This window comes from Amblyomma maculatum, chromosome 4 (genome assembly GCF_055883805.1).
Source record: "Amblyomma maculatum isolate TAMU_Amacu chromosome 4, ASM5588380v1, whole genome shotgun sequence".
Taxonomy (NCBI): domain Eukaryota; kingdom Metazoa; phylum Arthropoda; class Arachnida; order Ixodida; family Ixodidae; genus Amblyomma; species Amblyomma maculatum.
Genome location: NC_139347.1, coordinates 15,522,024 through 15,540,704, shown reverse-complemented (window position 1 = coordinate 15,540,704; position 18,681 = coordinate 15,522,024). Strand labels below are relative to the sequence as shown.

The 18,681-nt window shown below is 45.5% G+C and overlaps 1 protein-coding gene across 3 annotated transcripts in view; it reads left to right on the top strand.

The window, feature by feature from the left end:
• Positions 1–18,681, top strand: part of LOC146190335 (uncharacterized) — a 61,558-nt gene that overhangs the window by 37,208 nt on the left and 5,669 nt on the right. For all 3 annotated transcript variants that reach the window (XM_084600803.1, XM_084600804.1, XM_084600802.1), the window contains 6 exons: positions 1,403–1,706; positions 3,107–3,168; positions 5,352–5,531; positions 6,331–6,459; positions 8,600–8,733; positions 12,374–12,516. In XM_084600803.1, coding sequence (XP_084456929.1) covers positions 1,403–1,706; positions 3,107–3,168; positions 5,352–5,531; positions 6,331–6,459; positions 8,600–8,733; positions 12,374–12,516 — 952 coding nt within the window. The remainder of the gene's footprint in view (positions 1–1,402; positions 1,707–3,106; positions 3,169–5,351; positions 5,532–6,330; positions 6,460–8,599; positions 8,734–12,373; positions 12,517–18,681) is intronic.

Here is an 18,681-nt window from a genome sequence, read left to right as displayed (position 1 = left end):
TGGTGTATTATTTATGCCATATGTGACCTTGGCCTCAATTGTCACTAGCCAACAGGCTTACTGGTCACCATATACTGGCCACTAAAGGTGTGCTGCTCAGAGAATCGACAGAAAGTTATGGCCTAACTGCACACTTGTTTGGGCTTAGATTTCACTCGGAAGTGGCATTTGTTGGGAACTTTCATTATATACGACGGTTGGTTGCGGCACCTGCTAGATTTGATCATAATCATTCTGCGGCAAAGACAAACGAAAACAGCAAACTTTTGCTGCAGTGGGACTGTAGCATTACATCGATGGCACACCTGAGGAATGAATGTGCTGTAATCACCGCAGCCTCCATGGTCGAATGTTTTTTTATATATCCATTATTTTTTAATATAGTGAGGTTTGACTTTACATATGTAAATTGTTCTCCTCACAAAAGTTGTCTTCGCTTGTTTTGATAATTGGACTTGGTGTAGAAATTTCCAGGCCAGCTTTGTGCTTACTATGGTGGGAGAAATTTATAAAATCACACAATAATGCAATAGCCCTCAGTGGATAATGTGCATGTCCAGCAAGAAAAAGAAAGTCTGGGAATTTAGATGTTGAGTATCCCCAAAGATCTTAGCAAGTGATACCCAATCTGTCGCTACTTTCAAATATCTGATTGGACCCAACAAATTACTGTGAAGGATAAAAAAATTACCCTGAATCTGCTGTCTTTGAAACTGCCCTTCTCAGCTCTGTTTTCCTGTGGTATATCTAAGCTGGCTGCGGAGGTGATTTTGGTATCAGTGACAAGGCAGAACCCATTGTGACAGAGTAAACATTGCAGCTGATTTTTTAAGTTCTCACCAAATGACAACTGAAAAGCAAGAGATTCCAAAGATCCCTTGACCTGGACGCCCTTTTTTATCGAAATTTGCTAAATTTTATTTTTTGTTCTTGTGCCTAACAAGTTCAACATGTCTTGTTATGTAAAGGCACATATTTTTCTTTTTTTCGTTGATTCATTGTTATTATACTTGCTTCTCTTAGTCATTACAATTGCTTTTTAACTCATGGTAAATGAGGTCAGTATTCGCGGCGGCAGCATTGCACCATGGAGTTTACTGCCCGAAACATGCATTGGGCAACAATATGACGTATTGGAGGGCTCGAGATCAATCTCGAGGGATTGTTTACCGTTCAGCTTTAATAAGATTTGAGAAATATTTGCTTCAGCCACGAAAATATAGCTTGTAAACCTAAAACTTGTAAACTGTTCCCTATTTTCATGAACTAAGAAAATTTTGATAATGAAGGAAATGTCAATAGACATATGTGATCTTATTATTGTTGGGACTCCCACGAGAGGGTGCACTGTAAGGTATGCTTGGGTTTTCCTCCATGCATTGCCGGGTCATTCCATGGGCAGGCCTCTCAGATTGCTGACCTGGAGTCTCCAAGCTTCTCTCCGGAGCCGAGCGAGATGGCTGAGGACAGGTCCTCCTACCTGACACAGGACATCAGCAAAGCAGACGACCGGACAAAGAAGTTCTATGGGTTGCTGCCCCGCGACCGTGCGCAAGAGATCAAAACTGTGCGCATTGTGAAACGCGAATCTGAGCGCCGGAACAAAGGCAAGGATCGTCGCAAGGGTGGTCTCGATGACTCTATGTTCCCCTGGGTAGCCGAGGAAAATGATGCTGTCTTCTGCAATGAGGGAGAAGAGGATAATGGTACGCAACTTGTTTTCACTTTGTGAGTCTAGGTCCCCACAAGAGGACTGCCATATATACTTTAAAGACAAAAGACAAGCAAGACTGCAGTTCTGCCATGTTCTGTTCTTTAATGCGATAGCTTTGAAATGCTTAGTCGAACAAACATTTGAATGTGCTATAAACCTACATCCTATGTCTGCTTATGTAGCACATCTTGCATCTACATGTCTTCTCGCATCATGGCCATTTTGATGGTGCACGTTGCCAGGACTTGCTTGATGTTCAGTGAGAGGGAAATCATGTAGTTTGCTTGGTCGTATTTCCTTGCAATTGCTGATTATTGGCCACAGGGCATGGAAGAACAAAAAAAAAAAAGATTTTTTGCTCTATCCTTTGTTGGCGTACTGTATATACCAAATTATTCAGGTGAAACTTGGCTAGCAAAACTGAAAAGAGCTCCTAGATTTATATATTGCCACAGTCCAGCTGTTACCGGTTGCAAATTGCATTTTCCAGAGGCTGTTTTCTGGCAGAAAGTGTCTTTTAAATTGGTACAGTTTTAGTACATTAATAATTCAGAATTGTAGGCAGAATCAAGACCATGACTTGTTTTTGATTCTGCCTACAGTGCTGAGGAGCGACAAAGCATGGCTTGAAAACATAAGGTGTGATAAACGGTAGAGTTGTAAAGAAAATTTTGGTCGGACGCTTAAGCTGCACCTTCAAGAATATGATGTGACACGGCAACGTTAATAGCTCCCGTCTGCAGCTCTCCTTGCAGATCCTCATTCACAGACATACATTTTGCCGCTCACTTAATCTCTAATTCCCCAGTTTTCAGTCTCTTTTATCTCATGCACTCATTAGCATTGTATTAGCCATAAGCTACCACATGATGTGGAAGACCCACTTTGCCTAGTAGGGTAGCGTGTTTGACTGGCAGTCCTAGGGTCCTAGAGGGTTCGATTCTTATTTCACCCTCGTTTACCAAAGCACTGGCCTGAGTTAGCAGCTGCTGTCAACTCGGCCATGTCATGTCATTTTGCGACATAGCACAACCCAGTAGATGGCCAGTCAGTGGCCTGTCATGCCACCCGCCAACTAGCACCTGACGACTAGACGACGCCGAGAATGGCTAAGTCAGGTTTTCTGGAGAACGAGGCCTTTAATGCTACCCCGTTAATAGTATGCTTTTCACTGTAGCTATACTGTGGCACTTGGGATGAATTACATGTTGGTTGGTGTATAGGATTCTAAAACTGGTTTCCACAAAAAAAAAAGAGTTTGTGGAGCTCAGGGGTTCTGTGGACTGCGTTTGTGGTTTCCAAGAGCCTCTGGCCTCTAATAAGTAAGCCTATAAATCCTTTAGACGAAAATATTCCTTTTAAGTACAGTGTTTGTCTTTTTATTTTCAACAGAGGCTAGAACAGCTCCTGTGGACATTTCTGGATCAGCATACGAGTCTCCATACGAAATGAAGGTAAAGTTCCTCTGCACCTCGCAGCTACTGTATGTGCTTGATGCGCATGTTTTGCAATGAAATTGATCAAAGCCATTTTCACAATGTTGAACAACCTGCTTCTTGGTGCTTCTTTTTCTCCTTCATATTCATTGCATGTTGCACGCAGCTTTTGTACACAATTGCGAACAGTGGATTTTCAGTTTAAAGTGAATAGCTCTTTTGTTAAAATAACTTTGAAATGAAGAAAAAAGTCTTGAATCAAAGTGCTAGTTTGTGCTGAAAATTTAGTACTGAAAAACAAGGCGAGCTCGGTAGCATGCACCAAAATATTTGTAGAATTTGCCAAGGGGACTGAAGAAGTAGATGAAAATAAACGCTTTCAAACTTGCGTCCAGCAAGGGTCAGTCAGCAGCAAGCCAAAGTGCATTAAAGGTTAACTGTGGCATTTGAAGCTTTCTTTCACAGTGCATTCTGTTTATTTATTGGTATTTTGCAGGGATGTGTGAACAGTGGTTTTTTGGTTCAAAGTAAATTCGAAACGAACAGCAATTTTCTTCTAATAATTTTGTGCTGAACAAATCGAATAGTAGTTCTGGTTTATGGGGTCTATTGTCCCCATATGCCTTCTGTGTCACTCAGCCTCTTTTTTTTAGTGCCTGTTCATCAGCTACCTGGACCCAAGGACATGGGTTCCATCCTGGTCACAGCCCATACGTATATATATGCCCTTTCTCGCGTCGCACCACACTTCCCCACTCTCTGCCCTTAGCATATGCTGCACCCAGGGAACACTGCCAGCCCCATCCAGGGCAGCAATCCAGTCCAACGCAATCTCAACTCACAAATATCACAAACAAAACATCACTCGTAAAACGCCAGCTCACCTACATGTGCACATGCCCAAAGGCTGACAGCTGATGTCAGCTGACCACTGTGAGCAAGTTCTGGTGCGCACGAGCTAGAGAGCAGATTGCTGTTGTCTAGGTGGGAACTGGCACTAAGATCAAAATAAGACTGTCGCTAACCTATCGAAATGACACGACGAGAGCAAACAGCGATGGCAGCATAGCACACTTGGTGACAGCATGCCGACGTCTTGATGCACACTTATAAGCCCGATAGAGATTAGTAAAATATTACATCCATGTGCACTGTCCTCAGTTCTTTTTTTTTTTTTTTTTTTTTTTTTTTTTAGTGGGAATATTTTGTTTTCGTCATCTTGATGCTGTGCAAGGATAGTGCTCCCAGCACTTTTCTGGTAATTTCGGTGTGTGAAAAAGGGGTGCTTGCTCAGAACTTTATGACTTTTTTTTTTTTTTGCTACCGTCTCATGTGTCTTCCTGTATCCGATAGCGACGTTTTTCTTTTTTTTTTTTTTAGTTTTTGTTTCGCTTTGAGGGCTGCTTGAAAAGGGCCCAGCAGGGTAGCCATTGCCTCTCTTGTCTTGCCCCACCTGCAGTATAGCTATTACAAACTTCATAAGCTGGCACAGCACATGCCTTTCTGCATGCCAAAGGCCAGTATTTGGCCATCTCTGCACAATGTAGCACATGTTGCGACAGTGTGTCAGTTGGAAATGCCCAGGCTTTTAAGTCTAACATTTAAGTTATATGGATGTAAATGCAATGTGTTCCTAGTGTCGGCTTTTCATGGCTTTTGTTCTTTCTAGCAGCAATGACATTCTGGGCTTTTCTGGATTTTTATAGTACTGCATCTTGCATGAAATAATTTGTCTTTCCAACACTTGTTTCAGCATCAAGGTTAGTAATTGTTATTTGGTCAGAATACCTTTGCAGCATGCAAACAGTCTTGTAAAGATGGTTTGGGGTGCAAGTGTAGTAATTCAAACTAAATAATTCGATATTCTGAGCACTTGTCGATTGAAACTTGTTGAATACTGTAGACAGAGAGGTCCCTGTCCTGTAGTGGCTGGTTTATTTTTGCTGAAGCTTACTTTGGGCCCTGTCAAAGAAAACCCATTTTAAAGAAATGCTTCTCAATTTGAGCACCACACAATTGGAACGTCTTTCTTGTCGCATTCGAGTTTAAATTATTAAGTGCTGACCGCACATGACTACTGATGCTCTTTGGGGTTGGTTACCTCGTATCCTGCACAGATATATTAGAACAGCTGGTTGGCTCTTGTGAAGTTCTCCTGTTGGGAGCTTGTAATCTTGAGAGTCTAGGAATTGTGTGTGCAGAAGCCACCCCAGGACAGCACCTCCAGCTCGGAAGACCGCAGCACCAGTTCATCATCATCAGACAGCACGTCAAATGGGCAGCGCACGCCAGCCAAAAACGAGTCTCGCCGCAACAAGCGGCGGCACTATACCATCTCTGGTAGCCATCCTTTCCTGGAGCAGCATTCGCCTCCAAAAATGGTGAGCTTGGCAGTCTTTCATGGCTACCCACATATTTCATTGTTTTCAAGGCAGTTTTCACAGCTGTACTGAAAATGCGCTGACCCTCACAAGTTTGTAAAAAAATATTGGCAGGGGCACACAGATAAATGGAAGCACACAAAGTCTTGTGTGTAATTGTCCCTGTAATGGTAGGCATTATTTTGGCATGAGTGTCGTATGGTTTTATTCACAGACTAGGTTGTTATAGTGGTTTACTCAAACTCCCATTTGTTGTGGTTCTTCTTTTCTTTCTTTTCATTATTGATTCATGTCTTTGCTGCGACTGTAAACGTGCATTCATATGGGTGGATGGTAAGAACTGAATTGAATCAGGCAGAATGATTTAAGCATAATGTGCTTACATTCATTACGCACCTTCTATCCAGTCCTTATGAAAAAAGAGAGTGCAAGGTGCAGTTGCTTCGAGAAAATAGTGTGTTAAGAAAGCGGTCTCGTATTGTTCGTGCTTTGCTCCCACACCTGCAATTGAAAATCGAGTTATATCTAAAGTAGCACGTCGTCGTAGGTCATGAGCACTAAGAAATGCAAAATCATGAGGCTTTAGCAGTTGAAGCCAGAGGTAGGGGAATATTCGCAATTTCAAATAGTTTTCGAAATAGTTTTTGAATAGTGTTTGCCATTCAATTGACATCATACTTTCACTATTGAATTATTCATGAATGGTTCAAATAGTGAAATTAGCCCCGTGTAAGCTTTGAAAATCTCCAGTAGGCTCGATTTTGGCTTCGAGTGATTGTATGCATTGCCACTGTTACAGGCTGCCTGCCTGCGGTCTCGCGATGACATGGACATGGAGCGGTGCCTGAGAACTGTCAATACGCCTGACATAGTGCGCTCCACCATAAAAAAGTCTGACGTCTACGATGAGCAGACCATCGACATGCAGGTGAATTTCTCACTTGAGGTTGCTGCCAGCAGAAAGCCTTGTTCTATTTTTCATACACGTCTTTGTGTGCAGTCGTGGCGTTGTTTGGCTTCTTTAGTGTGGCCTTCGAAGACGAACAACGGAGAAAAAGATAGTGAAACAAGAAGTGCAATGAGAGCGCGAAGGGCTCTGTTTAGTTTATGCTAGGGAGGTAATGGGGTGCTCGGCATCTCGATATCGGATATGTGGTTTTGTTGTCAGGAGGTAGGCCTCTTCGTAATTTATTATGATAAGCACATCACCAAAGGCAATTCAAGTTCCTGATTGTGTGCTGCAGGTTCCTTTTATCGCAATTTATGCAGCCCTTGATTATGAAACATTTGCACCGAAACCTTGTTAAGCCATACCATGCGGCACAGCATAAGTGCCATGTGCAAAATGGCAGTGTGCTTTAATTGAAAGCTGCATAGATCTAATATTTGCTGTCCTGGTAAGAGATGATGATAGCATTCCATAAGAGAAGGCATACCTGGTAGCACTTATTCACATAGGGCCACAGGGATATGCTTGTATATATCTGGGAAAAACCAAACTATAGCTAGGACTGGAGGATTGCAGGCTGACTCCCCTACTTACCAGTTCTAAAAAATAGAAAGAAAACTGGCAAACATATTAGAAAACACTCTTACCTAGAAAGAAATGCCACTCAACTGGCTGAGCATATCGGTGGCACTATTTCATTTCATTTGCATTAAAATTCTGTTTGAGTACACTGGTATCACATGGTAGAATGTCACTAAGTGCACAAGTGTTATCCAGACTAGAGCTCGATGACGACTGCTTTTTACTGCCGATGTCTCACAATGCATGGCTCTTTGTGCTGCATTTCCAAAAATATTTGCCCACCATCTCTGCGGTGAGAAAGAGACTCCCATGCTGATGACACCCAGCCACAAATAGTTTGCAGTGGCGGACGTCGCAGGTGGAAAGCTGAGGTGCTCGGGTTGTCGGCCTGTGTACATTTATTATAAAGTTTCTGCAATCAGTCTTCAAATGGCTTATTGAATCATTTTATTTCTTTCGGCATGTCATTTTGCTGATGATGGCATTTCGGCATGTCATTTTGCTGATGATGGCAATAGGGATGAAGGCTGTTAAAATATAATACTTCAACCACCCATTTTTGTAAGACTTGGTTTTTCCGCCTTGATCATTATAAACGACAAGGATCAATTTTTCTGTATTGTTTTTTTTTTTTTTTTCCAAGAAAGTTAACTTATACTCTCATTTTTAGTGCCTTAGAGGGCATATATTTTCTTTCATATAAGCTCTTTGGCATTGGAGTTTATTGGCCACATCATTGATGACATATCATGTGGCCTTGTACCCGATGCAGTTTACTGCGGGGAAGCCTGAACACAGTACATATAGCTTTAATGACAATTATGTCATTAAAGTAATGAAAGTGTTGCCATTTCAAATGCTAGCACAAGGACTTCGCAGGGTTTACTTGCATATTTCACATCTTTAATTTCTTTAAGCTCGTCTTATACTAAAACCTTTTCGTTTGCTATAATGGCATTGCTGCCTAATTACTTCTGACCCCCATTCAAGATTTGTGTAGAGTAGCCATGGTTCAGTCACACCAAAAGTCTTAACTTAACCATCTTAACTAAAATGTACAGTCATGAGCAAAAGTGGTATACAACACTCAGCCAGTGACAGAGCTCGGGAAAACAGCATCAAAGTGCCATCTAGCAGCAGCGACAGGGGAAGCGACAGTGACTCATGCATCTAGACAAAATGGGACTCTGCCCCTGTTGTCTAGATCCCACACAGCTGCTACTAGATGAAGTCTCAATGCAGTTTTCTCGAGCTCCGCCATCGGTTGAATGTTGTATACCACTTTTGCTCCCGATTGTACACATAATGTGAGTCGTAATAAATTTATCTTTTTGTTCAAGGAGAACCAGCGAAATTTTCTCGTCTTGTTCGATGTATCCAGCAACCTGCCTCAGTTGAGTCTGTCTGAAAGATTGTAGGGATACTGTATTCCTCACCTTCGTGTCTGTTAAATGTAGCTGGCAGCAGCCAGTGATAACATTGTTTCTAGTTCATAGCTGTAGTATATTAGGTGGGCCTCTTATTGCTGTGTTTCCAGATTGGCTTACCACAGAAGATCCTGATTCCCGAACGGTACATCGAGGTTGAGTCCGAGAACGTGTCTGCTGTGGAGCAGCTTCGAAGAAGCCTCAAAGCAGCGAACATTCGCAAGATGCTCACGGAGACTGTCGGGTACTTACAATCTTTACAAATTGTCTGCTTGGAAAGAACCCAAACTACGAAGGATGGGTAGAAGGAGTAGTATAAGGGTAGCTTGCATGAAGAGTAGTTCTTGTGCAGAGGCAGCTGTAGTGACTGTAATGCAGTGATTAGATTGATTGACCTCGTTTTCTGATGTGCTGCTGGTATTTGTTCAAGGTCAATCCTTTGTTAGTACATGAAGATAAAGTACATGAAAGTAAGGATGCTAATGTAAAAGAGAGCACAAGTCCATTGTGCTGATTTTCTTGCACAGAGAAGCCACAGCTGATTGGAGTGTAAATGCAAAGGCCGTTTCTCACTTATCTTTTTTCTTTTGCGCTATGGCTTTTAGCCTCCTGCGTCATCTAAAATGGGACTGATATGGATGGGGTGCTGAGAAGATTCATATTCTACCCTGCATCATAATCATATTTTTTTGTCCGTCTCAAACTTCCCCCTTGCATTATATTTGCGGTCGCATTATTTCATTGTAAATGTGCTTTCATAATCAAGCACAAATGGTTTTATTGCAAAGTGCAGCTGTGAAAAGAAGCAGATATATTGGAAACAAAATTTATTATGTGCCTTACCACACGCAGCACCTTGTGTCTACGTTTCCAGGCCGAATTCTATGCGCAAAACATGTTCATGGCTCTAAATTATGATTACGCTGCCAAAATTGTTCATCCTTGAAAGTTTTCTTTTTCTTGTATTTTTTTTTTCTTTCAAATTACCGTCTTTCAAGTTGTGAGTATGGCCCTTACACTATGCTGTAAGTTCACATGAAGTCTTCAGCATGTAACGATGCTGCTTTTTACTAAGTCTTTCTTTGCCAGGTTCACCGTAATGCATAGTATTCACAGTGCATTTGCTCTTGCTTGATTGCAAATTAGTTCCTCTCTCTTTTTTTTTTCCAGTAACTTTACCTGGGTTGGTAAGATTTGTCGTGCTTTCTTTTCTGTTAAAACAAGCATTCACTTTATCATTGTCATTGACATAAAGATAGTGTTGTTCACGAACTCATGGTAGCATATAGTATCGTCAGAAAAAGACCTAATGAAGCCATCCATAGTGGGCTGTGAAGTGTAATTACTACTACGTGTAACTTCAGAAGTGGCATATTGCAATTGTTGTCTTCTGCTCACCTTTCTTTTTTCATGAGGTTCAGCGTACATATTCTGTGATTATTACTCTGTATACACCTGTGCCTACTCACTACTCATTCCTTTTGTCCCACATTTGTAAGCAAACACCATTTTTCTGCAGGGCATATTTACCAACTAACTTAGCTTGCAACTGCACTGCTCTGTGAGCTGCACTAGCAGCTTACGCTGGCAAAGCGAAGTATGCAGGCCGCAGTGGCAAACTTACGAGTCCAGGCATTCCACCAAATCGCAGCCTGCACACAGAAGTTTGAAATGAGTGTCTCTCTCTTGCGAATGCAAAAGAAAGCTCTCGCCGCCGTCGATTGGTTGCTGTTTACCCTCATCCTCCCAGAGTTCACTCTACCCATGCGTGCATCAATATGACTTTGCAGCAAAGGGAGCCAGCCAAAACAACACCTATCGTTGATTCATCCCCAGGTGGCAGCCATCATCAGCCTGGCATATACATTCTGCACAAAGCATTTCTGCCATATAGTGAAATGTTATGGCATACATGCTGGTGAGCTGTACGGCGAAAGCAATCAAAGCAGGTAGTACTCGCTGCACAATCATTTCTGCAGATCTTCCTTTACAGTGCTAGTAGAACCCTGCTATTAAGTTCCCAGATGCTGCAGTTTCATGAGCCGGCCCTATTCAACCTCCCATAGACACCCGTTCAATACAGCTTGGCGGTTACGTTGCAATCGTGGCAGTGTTCTCACATGCTATGTCTTGAATGTCACTTCACAATGAAAATGCTGGAAGCACAGTGGCGGGGTGCTGTGCAGTGCAAGCACGTGGTGGTTATGGGGACTATATGTACACCGCATACTTTTTCATCTTTTAATCAAAAGAACACCGGTAAACATCCACCGGTAAAAAAAAAAAAAGAAGTTACGGTATTGGTTGAAACCGAAAAGCACTGGGTTTTGGCAAGTTCATGCTATTCTATAGAACCCGTTCTCAGTGAAAAACTTCCCATTTCCTTCTCTTTCAAGTACAAAAACAAGCCATCAGACACTCGAAAAAGTAGTCCGAGGGGAGTTGATGCTCAAGGCTGTGCCGTGTCGGCCACCCAAGTGCACCTGCTAGCATGTCTGCTTCTAGCAGGTACACTTTCTGGAAATCTAAGTCAGCTTTTCCCCAAGACTAGTTTTTCGACCAAAATAACTCGTTCCCAGATGGCACTCTTGCATTCTTCGTGGAGGTAGTAGTAGTAAGAAACCTGCTAGGAGAGCTGCCGGATGAATTCAGTCAGTATAGGCACATCTACAGACTTGTAATGCGGGACGAGTGCAATACGAAGGTGCTTGAGGCGGAGCTCTACAGTTACCGCCAGTACAAGGTGAGTGCTGTTGCCAACCCACCTTAGTTTTGGAAACTGCGTGCATGCGACTGGCCCCTATTAGCCCAAGCATCTCTGGACATTTTACAGGGATGGAAGTGCTACACCAATTGCGCATTCTGTGCCAATCTGACCTGCTGCGCCAAGCTGTGCCAGAGCGGTAATTTACGCGATAATTGACCGTCGCAGGTATGCAACACCAAATTCAGCCGAATATTATTAATATTGGTTGAGCAAAACTGGGCGCTCGCTGTAGACAAGCGTTAGCCCGCGATGTCAGTAGAGATGCGGCGGCACTGGCGACAGTAGTGACTTTCGGGGTGTAGGCAAAAGCCCGTGCCATCTGCATTGAATGCACTGCGCTTACTGTGTTTCGACTATAATTCCCGATATTTCTGCAAGCTGTGGTGCGGTTGGTTGTGCCACGAGGCACAAAAAAGAAAATGGCTCCTGTTTTCACATGTTTCTTGCAGTCGGATAAAGATGAGAGCGAAGGGCAGCGGCGTTAAGTGCGACAAGTAGACCCTTCGACAACGGATTGCCTTTGTGGCCAATATGCGTTGCACTTCTGCACTGAAACTTGATCGGTTCGTTTGCAACTTTAATTTTCGTGGCTTCTTTTCCGCCGCACTACAAAGAACGCAACAGCAAATGCCTGCAATTCGTACATGTTTTGTTGTATGTACTGTCAAGTCATAAGATGTTTTTACGGGATATTCCATGTGCCCATTATCTTAATCGAAGGCTGGAAAGCCGCGCTGTGACATTCCATTCACCTGCAGTACAGCCCAGGTATATGTTTGTATAGAAAAGGATACAAAAGCTGCTGTGAGGGTAACTGCAGTTAGTATATACTATACCTTCAGCAGCCATTCCAGCGTGATATTCATTTGTGAGCCACATTTTTCTTTTTGTGAGCATCTTTCACAATATTAACCTGCGAATTACATTTACCACTGTTTAACTACTGTAAGAGTTCTTTTCACTTACGTGTTGCAGTGAGAGATTGTCTACTGTTTCTCTTTGGAAAGTGCGGGGCACTATCATATTTAACCTGAGAGACTTTCTCTGCTGAAGGTGGCTAGTTTTGGAGGTTGCGAATTGTGAAATTTGCTCTTGAGTGAGTCACCTCTGTGTGCAGGTACGAAGACCTGGGTGCCCCTCGGGGATCAGTGGAGGCCCTGCGCTCGAAGGTAGGTGAGGAGAAGCGGCGTCGCGCACACCTCCTTGCCCTCAGCCACACTATTGCCAAGGAGGTCATGGAGCGAAGCAAGATGGTTGCAGGTGGGTCTCATGAGGGGAACCAGGGCACTGTACTTGGAGGTCTTGTTTGTCTGTTCACGCCTGCATATTGATATTTTAAGGAGAACTCTTCCCGGGGCATTTTATTGCGTAAGTAATACTACGAGAGGTTTCAGCCCATCGCGTTAACTTGGCCGGTAAGCACGCCGCGCAGATGGTGCATTGTTGCCATAGTAACAAGAGCGACCACAGATGAGGTCCCTCTCAAGCAGTCGGGTAAACCCAGTTAGTAGCCGCACCGCGCCACAGAAGAAGAAAGAACAGAAAGAGAAGCTACATCGGCTTTGCTTACGCAACCTATCAGGTTTAAGTAAAGCTAAACCCCACTAATTTTTTATATGTTCCTATCAATGTCGTCTGTTGCATCAGGGTAGCTTCATTGTGCCACCAGAACAAAATTTTGCCAGTCTTGCCAGTAACAGTTTTCTTTTGTTGCGAAAGCTACACTACGCCAGCCAGCTCGGCTCGTCACGTATGCTCATATGCCGTAGCCGCAAATGGCAGGAGCTGCCAACTTTGGTCTTTCGTTTCACATGAGACGGTTATGTCAGAATCAGCCTACCAAGACCCTAGTATTCACATTACCCCTATAGCCACTAAGGCACCTTCATACAGCTTCGTTAAAGCGGGGCTTCATAAGCATCGGGCTGGTAGCCTACGCTATCGTGTCATGCCTTTAAAGGCGGGGCTTAAATGTCCCCCATTCATAGATGCAATAAACGCCTTTAACACCACCACCTAGAACGCCGGTGAAATTTGGTGCGTTCAACGGAACGCTGGTTGTGTTCGATGCAACGCTCGGTCGCCCGCAGCCAAAGCTTTCACTCCACGCTCGGTTCAGCAGCGTTGAACCCATCTAATTTTTTACAGGATGGAGAGGCTAGTGTGTTCACAAGGTGGATCATTAGCAATGGCACAGTGGGGTGATAAACCCTTGTTAAGAGCTTTATGAGCAGTGTGCATACTGCATGGGGCACACTGCTGTACTACAGGACTTTCCGGCATCGTTTGAGCAGCAACAGGGAAAACCCATGAAGGCAAAGTATTTGCAGTGATCATATAAGGTGTTTAAGAGCCCATTAATATAACTGGCACCCCTCCTAGCAGTGCAGAACCCTTTCATTTAATCATAGGATGCTTTAGCACCAAACAAGGACATTGGATACTACAGCAGGTTGCACTCAAACCTATAGACCTCCCTATAATTACCTTTCCTTCTTCGCTCCCGGATAACCTCAGAATAATCCCCATTCCAAAAAACGTTGCACCCGACACTAACACAGGCAGACGTTGTGGGGTTTAAAGGGGGGAACGGTCTTCCGCCCCGCTCCTACTCCGCAGGTGCAGCGTCCTCGCTGGCGACCCGCGGAGAGGACAAAGGGGACGAAGGACGGGGACGACACATAGTTAATACTCCAATGCTATTTATTGCACTTGCAAATAATACAGAGCATGCCGGCTAGCTATACATCAACGAGGTTTTCCTTGTAAGAGCAAGGCTACGTAAGAAGGACTTTTGACTCACCGGCTGGGAAATGGGGGCGCGACTTCGGCGGCGGACATTTGAACGCGCCGAGAATATGGCGGCCGGGATCTCCCGTGCACGCCGCATTCTTCGGACAAAGCCATACCACGGAGTTTGCCGCGGAAGGCGGCGAGAGCGTGCGGTATTTACCGGTCGCTTCGCCGTCGGGAACCAGAAGATGGGCGGTCGTGCACGACGGGTCCTCCCGTGTGCGCAGCGTACTCCGTGCCTGCTATCCCCCGGCATTTGCCGGGAGAGGCGGCGGGAGACGACCGCTCTCGTTGCCGGCTGGATCCAGAAGCTCTCTCTCGTCTTCTCGCGGGAACCCGCGTAGACGTCTTGGTGGCGCACCCATCGCTGGTCTCCTTCCCCCAAGGGGAGGTATTTACCTCCTCTCCCAGCCGGCGCTGCCATGAAGCTCGTTGGGGAGGTGGTGGTCGGTCGCGGCGCAGGGGGAGGAAACTGGTTTTCCACATCCCTCCCTCCTTAAATGTTCACCTAAGCTGCTCCCTGGATGCCATCAACGGAGTCCACACCAGGCTTGCAATGACGACCGCAGGGCAGCTCGCACAGGCAAGACACTAGTGCAACCCAAGCGTTGGTGTCATCCGACGAGCAGCAAGGTGAAGGGGCCCCCAGCTGTCCATCGGCAGGTCCCAGAAGCCAGCGTGACGGGAGGGTGTTGTTCCCGCTGGCGCGCCTTTGTTGGCAGGTAGGGGTTGGCCTCCTCTCCCGTCAAGCCGGACTGGTTCCGTGAGACTCCGAGCTTCGGTGATTCACGGCCGCAGGGCAGCAGGCAGGAACGTAAACAATGGCAGCATGTCCAGGCGGCTTCACTTGATATCTGCACAACCCTCCGGATCTCCAAAAAGGTTGAATAAATTGAGCAAAATGACCATTTGGTAAAATGCGGGCCAATGCGAGCGCCAAACAATTTTATACGGCACCGCACTGCGTTCCGTTAATCCCAACGAATCACGGGCATCCGCGGTTCGTTTGCCGGCAAAATAATCTGGTTCAACGAAATTTCCGATTTCTCCTTCTCAACCCAAAAATACCAAGTTCATTTGAACGAAGTTAGCTTTCTCTAATTCAGCGAGATGTTCGGCTGCAGCGAGGTCAATATAAAACAAGCAAAACGCATTTGCGCATGCTGTATGCCACGGTTAGACTGTCCTCCGACGTGCGACAGGCAGCTCCTAAAAAGAGCCTTAAGCCTATTCGCTCTAGCGCTAAGGACATTAGCTAGAACACAGCGCCGCGAGGATGTGCATCTCCGCCAAGGAACCCAGGGTGACCCTAGTCGCTCGCTGCCATCCAAAGGCAACTTCTGAGCGAACGGCGCCCACCGCTTCCAGCGGTGTCGGAGTGCCCCGGTGCTTTCCGGCAATCACGGCTGCAATACCAGTCAGCCGATTGCGGCACCTGGCTCCCAGAGCCAAAGAGACACAAGAGAAAATATTTAAAACTATATACAAGAAAAGTAGGGCCACCGTCCCGTTTGAGGCACTCACTCGCTTCCGGCGTGCTGTTCTCCGTGGACGGCTCGGTCTCGCGCTCCATGTACGACCTCGTGGCTGCACCTCTCGAAGGTCTCAGCACACAAACACACACGAATAAAAAAAAAATGCTCCACACACACACAAATACATGCACGACCATTTGTTCTCGCTGCAACTCCTCCCACCTCGCCGTCAAGAAAGCATATTAGCCTTGCTAGCATAGCGATGTCGGGTCAGGCCTAATGTTAAAAGTCCGGGCAGGCACTCCACACCGCGAACTGACTATCGTCCTTTGTTCCTAGGGAGGGGTAACTAGCTCAAGTGCTTCTGCACGAGAGAACCACGTTGAGGCGCCATTGTGGGGATATGAGGGGGACGGTCTTCCGCCCCGCTCCTACTCCGCAGGTGCTGCGTCCTCGCTAGCGACCCGCGGAGGGGAACAAAGGGACAAAGGACGAGCACGACACATAGTAATACTCCAATGCTATTTATTGCACTTGCAAATAATACAGAGCATGCCGGCTAGCTATACATCAACAAGGTTTTCCTTGGAAGGGCAAGGCTACGTAAGAAGGGCTTTTGACTCACCGGCTGGGGAATGGGGGTGCGACTTCGGCGGCGGACATTTGCACGCGCCGTGAATATGGCGGCCGGGATCTCCCGTGCGCGCCGCATTCTTCGGACAAAGCCATACCATGGCGTTTGCCGCGGGAGGCGGCGAGAGCGTGCGGTATTTACCGGTCGCTTCGCCGTTGGGAACCAGAAGATGGGCGGTCGTGCACAACGGGTCCTCCCGTGTGCGCAGCGTACTCCGTGCCCGCTATCCTCCGGCATTTGCCAGGAGAGGCGGCGGGAGACGACCGCTCTCGCTGCCGGCTGGATCCAGAATCTTTCTCTCGTCTTCTCGCGGGAACCCGTGTAGACGTCTTGGTGGCGCACCCATCGCTGGTCTCCTTCCCCCAAGGGGAGGTATTTACCTCCTCTCCCAGCCGGCGCTGCCATGAAGCTCGTTGGGGTGGTGGTGGTCGGTCGCGGCGAAGGGGGAGGAAACTGGTTTTCCACAACGTTCCGCTCGCGTTTCCAACCATGTTCACCCAACAGATTCCACGATCATCTACACAGATGCATCACGAACTAAGGTCGGAGCGGCTGCTTACTCAATTCAAAGCTGTAGCGATGTAGTGACGCATACCCTCGGTCCTTACATAGATCCTCCTCCTACAACGACTCTCGAGACCCTGCCAATAGTTACCAGTATTCAAGACCTTGCACAAGCACCCCCTAACCCTTCAGGATATACCATATACACTGATTCAATACAAGCTATACGCGCCATTCACACGGGTCGCATTCCTGAAGAACTACACGATGATCTACACAGAGCTCTTACCAAACTACGTCCCCTCACTACGCTGGAATCCCAGGCAATGAGGTAGTGCATCGCCTCGCCCGCGAACTTCAACACCGGGCGCCTGGGATTCCCTGGCCTTATCCATCAACGTGGGACACTACTCTTCACTACAAAAAAGAAATCAACGTTCACTACGACAACATTAGAGAAACTCTCCGTACACTTCCTCTTCCTGATAAATCTCTCACTACCACGCAAATCCGCATTCTTAGACGCATACAACTAAATACACTGCTTACTCGTGCCCGACCTTTTCTATACAGAATCATACATTCCCCTGCATGCTCAAATTGCCCAGAACACTATGCAAACTTGGAGCATTGCATCTTTTCATGCCCTGTCGCCCTCCAATCTCCTCACTTTCCACACCCTCCTCCCCCAACGTGGCGGGCTTGGTTAGCCTCTGACCAGCTGCAAGATCAGTTGGCCTTGGTGACCCTGGCTCAGGACATTCTTAACGCTTAATGTAATGCGTTAAATAAAGTTGTTTCCTCCTCCTCCTCCCTCCTCCTAGCTATTGTTGTCAGCATCCCTCTCGAAACATTTTGCAGAAAACTTGGCCCAAAAGCCTCATTAAAGCAACCTAGAACATGCCGCAGGACTCGTCTGTTCCGTGCCAGATGATGTTCAAATTGGTGCCAGTCATTTGGCCACCTAGACGTTTCAGAGTAAACTGCTTAATGAGACATTTTGACTTTCCTTATTGCCATTTATGTGGCTTGTACAAATTGTGAAGTGCTTTTATGTACATCAGTAGGGATGAAAGATGTTAGGCAATCATCAGATCGGTGCCTACCTATGGTTTCCATACTCAGAGGGTTTGTGGCCTCTTAGCTTTAATTTTTAGAGAGCGGTACAGATGTCACTGGGAAGCATTTATTCCATGCTCTTTACTTGCTTCCTGTGATGAGATAAGCTATTCTTTCTGTCTCCCTGCTTCCAAGTAGGTAAACCTGGTGCAAGGCTTGAATTTGAAAAGTTTGTAGTTCAGCGAGGATAGGTTTGGTGCTGGCTCCCGTTGTAAATCCAGGAGCCGGCTTCACAGAGGACTTCAGGAATTATATCATGTGCGTGTTTAGGGAAAAATGCAATGCATGGAATGATGAGCACCTTGCATCACTAAATTTCCTGTGCCCTGTGTGTATACTTATGCTCTCAGTGATTCTGTGGTTTTCGTTGCCACATGGCAAAAATTGTGCCTTTATTTTTTTCTTTCTGATTTCTTTCACTATGTCTTCTTCTTTAGAAGGATATCTGTTTTGCTGTAACTGAAAAAAAAAATTATTAGTGCCATAATTTAGCCTTGCCATGTAAATGTTAACGGGGCAGCGGTTTGTCGACATTATGGCTGAAAACTGGAGTATATTGCTTACTTTTTAAACATGGTTAAAACATGTGAGCATGTTTGCCATCTGTTGATTTCAGGGCAAAATAAATTAATATTGTAATAATTGAAATGAATTTTTCTTCCAAAGGAGTACAAAGTAGTTTTGCTGCATCTCATTTTTAAAAAAAAGGCAACAATCTGAATAAACTGGAGAACCACTGGAAGGCATGGACATGATTCTTAGAATAAAGATGTAGCGCAATATGGACGGCCATGGAGGAAAGAGACCACAAACACGAACGCTCGTGTTCGCGTTTGTCGTCTTTTTCCCTTAGTGGTCGTCCATATTGTGCTACCTCTTTATTCTAAAAATGTGTCGGCA